At 39.2% G+C, this 6,000-nt stretch overlaps 1 protein-coding gene across 1 annotated transcript; it reads right to left on the minus strand.

Moving 5' to 3' along the window:
- Window positions 1-348: 348 nt before the first annotated feature.
- Window positions 349-2,756, minus strand: cimip5 (ciliary microtubule inner protein 5). Its single transcript, XM_030044765.1, has 3 exons — window positions 2,422-2,756; window positions 2,076-2,115; window positions 349-1,372 (listed from the first exon to the last, which is right to left on the minus strand). Exons 1-3 carry the CDS (start codon window positions 2,646-2,648, stop codon window positions 1,175-1,177), a joined length of 465 nt encoding a protein of 154 aa, XP_029900625.1. The 5' UTR covers window positions 2,649-2,756; the 3' UTR covers window positions 349-1,174.
- Window positions 2,757-6,000: the final 3,244 nt, after the last annotated feature.

Here is a 6,000-nt window from a genome sequence, read left to right on the forward strand (position 1 = left end):
CGATTACCATTTCAAACAATTTATTTATGGTCTGAAAGTACATTTAAATTACATTTCAATGACGATCAGTGACAGAGGAAATAAAATGTGTTGGAATGGACCTCATGCTTGAAGGAAGGGGCAATGAAATACCACTGTTTTTGACAGTAGCCTAGAAATGTTTTTTGTTCCTCATCAGCCTTCATTCACCAGTCATCAACCCCAATAATGGAAAGTAACCCAGCATGTTTATTCATTTACTTTACATGGAAAACCTACAGGCTTGATATAGGACATTTATTTTGGTTTCTGCAACTTACACTGCAGAATGTAAGAAATTGTTGTACTGTCAAGTACAATAACATGTCATTTTTTCAAAAATGTTACTGTACTTGACAGCATACTCAACTGCATTTATTTACCATTTTTCCAAGCAGGTAACTATAAGCTACTGCTGAGAAAAGAATGTAAAGAAAATGTATCTTCATTAAAGCATGCTCAGTTGATAAAATTTTCTGTTGTTGAACAACTTTTACAAAAATAGAAAGGGCATGTCTTGAAAGACAGAACTTTGACAAAACTGTGACTTTATCAGTTAAAACCAAATTTGTGCATTAGGAAAACAAAGGCAGTGTGGCAGTAATTTATCACAACATGAAACAATGGCATAAACAATGGCATTTTCAAACTATCAATTAAGATGCTACTATGAAAGATAGCTCATCCAGCTGTTCCCATGCAGGGGACATTTATTTAAACAAACAGATGTGGACTTGGTTTCCGCATGACATTTTGACCCCGGATTAATTTGTGGGAATGCAGGCATTTGGGAATCACAAACTGTGCTGCACTAGAGGACAGAGATGCCATAGCTCTGCCCTATTTGACAACATGAAATGTTATTTCTAACATTCAAAATGTTTGAAAAGGCTGCATTACAAGTATCAATACACCAGAACCCAAGCTGTGGCAATATCCCTCAATCTAACATGATGTGCCACCAAAACTACAGACGAAATACCTGAGGATTAAGTGCAGCAATGAGAGAAGTGATGACATAGTATTATCATCTACCTACACCTGTTATTGTCACCTGATGTGATTTTTAGCATGGCTTCCAAACAGCCCCAGCTTTACACACCCAGCTTTGTGGAGAGCAGCTGCAGGGGGAGAGGGACTCGGCTGCAGACAGACCCTAACAGGGCAGCATCTCTGGATCTCGCTTGCATTTGTGACGGCTTCCAGACCACTGTAGCAACCTGTCCAGCCTCATCAGCTCCCTCCCGAGCGGAGTTGACACCCTGCTTCCAAACATGTGGTTGGTGGTATTGGGCAGGCGATCGGAGAAGAGGGACACATGAGTCGGTAAAGGCTCCTCTGGCTTCAGCTGGCCCTGCAATAGATATGTTTTTAAAGTTGCATTTAAGATACTGTCATAAATACTGATATCAGGCATTTTACTTACTAAATATCACAACTGCATGTTGAAGTAGTCAAGATTTATGATGGAAATTGTATAAGAATGTTGCCATTTTAAATGAAAGCTGCAGCATGAAAAAAAATCACATCATAGGGCAACTTGTATTAAAAAAAAAAAGAAGGAAAAAAAAGGAAAGCCAGTTTTTCATTAAAAATAATGAAATAATTTGGGATGTCTTTGTTTGGCTGCAGCTCTCAGCCTTGCCTAGATCATTTTGGATAACAAAAAGACAGACAAAAACTAGGTACTGAGAAGCTTTTAAAAGTTTTTAAGCGCACCAAAAAGCCTTGAACCGGGCTCTAACCCACTATACTTAAGCTCTTTTTAAAAGGTTCTTTGTGTCAGGGTAAGACTGAAGATGCTGCAGCATGCTGAAAATATTTGGGTTCATTTGGAATAAATTCAGAGTTCAAGCACTGGCCTGCTTAAAAAAAAGGTAACAATAATAATGATTAAATACAAATGCCACTTGAGCTAATCTAGTCTGAATTCTCTGTCTGGTCAGACTGTCCTCATATTGCACTGAAAAAAAAAAAGAAAAAAAAAAAGAATCGAACCAGCCTCATTGCACAGGATGGTAGACAGCATGTGCTTGTTGCTATGTATTTTGTCTCACCATTTGGTCATAGTTCTTCAGAAAGCTCCAGTTCTTCTCCCTGTGGAGCAAAATGCAGGCCAAAATTAAGTTTGCTGTCCCCAAGTGAGCTGTACACAGTCACAGGCTCTATTTTAAATGGGCATCAGTGAGTAGGCCTGTGGCTAACGACCAGCAAAGATTAGAAATCTATGAACCAAACATGAATATCTTGCCAGCTATCAGTTTTTGCTCCAAATGTCCTCAGAATGTACCCGAATTTCCCTGGAAGATGATACAGATGCAATAAGCCATGGTGCCCCTGCTTTCTTTGTAGGCCTACTTTTTTATGTAATTTGAATATTTCTCAATATTATAGAGCTATCACCATTCCCGGACTCCTCTCATCTCTGTCCGCACAAAGTCTCGCCACAGCTGGTCCTGTTTGACGAGGTCGCTGTTGTCTGGATGCTGGGACGCGCAGACAGCTGGCTCTCCCGGGGCTCCGCGCGTCTTCCACGGCGGCGAGGGCTGGGTAGCCGGCCTGGCCGCACCGGATCGATCCGGTAACCGGTAGCCTGCAGAGGATACCCGCCCGACTTTGTTTAGTTCCATCCGGGTGCACTTAAAAGAAATTGAAAGGGTATTTTTGTTTGTTTGTTTTTAGAATTAAGTTTTCTTCTTGGTCTTCTACTTCACAAAAGAGCGAGAGTGCAGACAAAGTGTGTGTGTCTGAATGGAAATCACTGCCTGAAGTGCCGTTGTGTTTACGTCTCCCTGGGAAACAGTTGCAGAAGGCAGTTCAATACACACTGGACCAACACAGCACATGCTGAATAGTTTACCACGGCGGCGACCGTTACTACTATCAGCACTGCTACTGTATTGATTATACTACTATTATCACTAATATTACTGCTACTGTATTACTGCTAAGTTAACCTATTACTATCACCACCATTACTCAATAGCATAAATAGATCCAGAAAGTCGCACTCAAATAGAAGTACTCTTATTGTGCTATTTTATTTAAGTAGAGGTACTGCTGTGAAAATCTACTCAAGAAAAGTACATTTCAAATTTCAAATGAACTCAGAGCAAAAGTTACTTTTTCAACACAGTACCTGTGTCAGGTGTGACCTTTTCCATGCAGTTATAAAAGGAGGAGAGCACATGCTTCAAACTACAATCTTTTAAAGGTGCATTGTGCAAAACTGGCAAAGTGAGAACCCTGTAAACTCAGCTGACAAATGTGGAGGAAGCACTACAGTGATGGTTGGCTCTACATGGTTCTCATTGTCAGGCCAACTCATTGGTGTTTTTGCCCATTTTTCCACACATTCCACATTTATGCCACTTGTGTCTAAATGGTCCTCACTTCATTCGACCATCTGCAGTGTTTCATCGAGCGGCTTTTATTGGAAATGACAAAAAGTAGGCTAGTATCAACAAAGTGAAACCAGATTCCTCTTCTCATCTTTGCCGACAGAGATTTTATTGTAAAAGGTTCCACAATCTGCCACTGATCATTTCTACTCTGTAATGGATATGAAATATAATAAAATAAAACGGATATAAAATGTAGAGGAGTACAATACTCACATATGTACTTCCATAAAATTAAAATTTTTGACTTAAAAAAATACTCTTAAAAGTGCATGTACACAAAAAGCTACTAAATTACAGTAACATGAGGAAATGTAATTAGTTACCTCCACCTCTGTTATTCAACTAGTACTTCTCCTCCTACTACCACCAGTATCACCACTATTAATATTACTACCACTACTTCTACTACTAGATTCCTGCAATTTCTATCGTTATTACTAGTCCACCTGCCCCTCTTCCTACAAGGCACATTATCATGGAATGCATTTAATTTTGACAGTTTGGGGGAAGCTCCTCTTAAAACAGAATTTTGCAAACTACCAGTTACTCCACACTGGAAGATGTTGAACCACAGAAAAGTTGCAGTCAGGAGAAGTTTAATTTTATTAACTAAAGCTGCTTAGAGGGGCTCATACACAGCCAGGTTTTCACAGTCATAAGTCACTGGAAAAGTGGTTCAAACTACTCAATGATCAACTTGATAGTGCAATACAAAATTATGATAAAATATACAAAACTGAGGAATAAGAAGGTAGGGAGATGAAAGAGTGGGTAGTTTTGGTTTTGAATGCAACATCCATTATTCACACCTGGCTTCCAGAAATTAGAGCCATAGGGCAGATATTGCACCACACAGGGAACTCAGCTTGGTTGGGTTGGTCAAATAGTTCTGGTTGAATTACAGTCAAGAAACAATGTTTTTTTCCCCTTTTAAATCCATTTCATTTTGCCCCAAATTGTTTGCTGCTCCAGCACTACACCAAAAATAGCAAAAAGTAACTTAACAACTTGACTTCTTGTTTGCCAATATTAATTTAGTTTCACTACCAGCAAGCTGTTGCTAAATGTAGATAAACTAGTTTCATTTCCAATTTAATTACATGTAGTGAAAGTACTCCCCAACACTGTATTTATATTACTATGTTCAATTAGGATGGCCATTCATTGCAGTCCAGTGAGACCTGAGTAAACAGAGTGGATCGTGTGAGACTGGATGGGCCACTCGTGTGTTCTTTGTCTCACATCTGAATTCCTGAACCTGAAAATCACATGAAGAATTATTTGTTTTTTCCCCATTGTGCATATAATAACTGGTAACAGGCAATGTTGGGGAAAATTGTGAACAAGGCTGTATTTAAAAGACGCAATTAGCTTCTGTTGTCAGGATTGGGGAACACTGTGGCAGATGCTCAAAACTGATGAGGGATCCTGTTTATAGTAATATCAGCTTCAGTGGTGAAATAACAAGATAAAGGAGCCATTGGGCCAGCTATCATGGCATGAATCTTATTCCATCCTTCACAGGGGTTGGGTGTTAAAGTTATCTCAGGCAGAGTTCACAGTCTTAAAGCATTGTTAATATCCTTGTAGTGGGAACACAAAAATCAAACCATGACTACTGAAAAATATACAGTGCTGCTGCAGCTGCCTTTGTAGAATAGGCCTAGAGATCAGTGGATGGACTAAGTTGGCAGGCAATTATCCTCACGTTCTTGATTATTATATTAATTGTGCTATTTTCATCTAGAATCATTTCAGAAACTCTCCTTTTCCTCATCAAACATAATGACAACCACAGAAATGCCTCTCCAATACAGTTGTGGCTAGACAAATAATGACAGATGGCCTGAGAAGCAGACCCTACCTGTTTGGAGCAGACCTAAACTTGAACCCTCTATCAGAAGCTACCCCTGTGAGAATCCAGCATTCACTTCTCAAAAAAGGGGCAACCCCCAAGGAGCTGAGGGCTCTTCTGGTTCAATACACCACCACCCATCAGTGGAACCACACAGAAGCTGGTCCATCTGAATGGACAGACAGTGAAAGAGTCCAGCATCCCACCATGCTGCCCCTGGGAAATTACAATCCACTGAATGGCTGAAAGGAAGAATGGGGGAAAATTTCGAGTCCCTTTGTTGGAGTAACATATCCTCCCTGACTGTGGCAGTGAGTGACACTCCAGGTGCAGAGCCACTGTTCCATTATACAATACACCTGTAATATTGAGATTTCTAAATGAGGTGCAGTATGTGCATGTACTGTACATTAAAACATCAAACAACTGCTAACAAGTATGAATGAATAACATTATAACATCATGATTAGCAAAAAAAATGATTGCCACTGTTGTGTGATTGCTTACTCATACAACTCATACTACTACTACTGTTACTACTACTACTACTACTACTACTAATAATAATATATTATTATTATTATTATTATTATTATTATTATTATTATTATCAATAGTAATATTTTAAATATGCATTTGGCGCTTGAGATATATATTTTTTTTACTTTTAAGCGGAAGACCGGAAGTGTCAGAGACATACTTTTATTCTGAAGTCTAAATCCT

This window comes from Myripristis murdjan, chromosome 22 (genome assembly GCF_902150065.1).
Source record: "Myripristis murdjan chromosome 22, fMyrMur1.1, whole genome shotgun sequence".
Taxonomy (NCBI): Eukaryota; Metazoa; Chordata; class Actinopteri; order Holocentriformes; family Holocentridae; genus Myripristis; species Myripristis murdjan.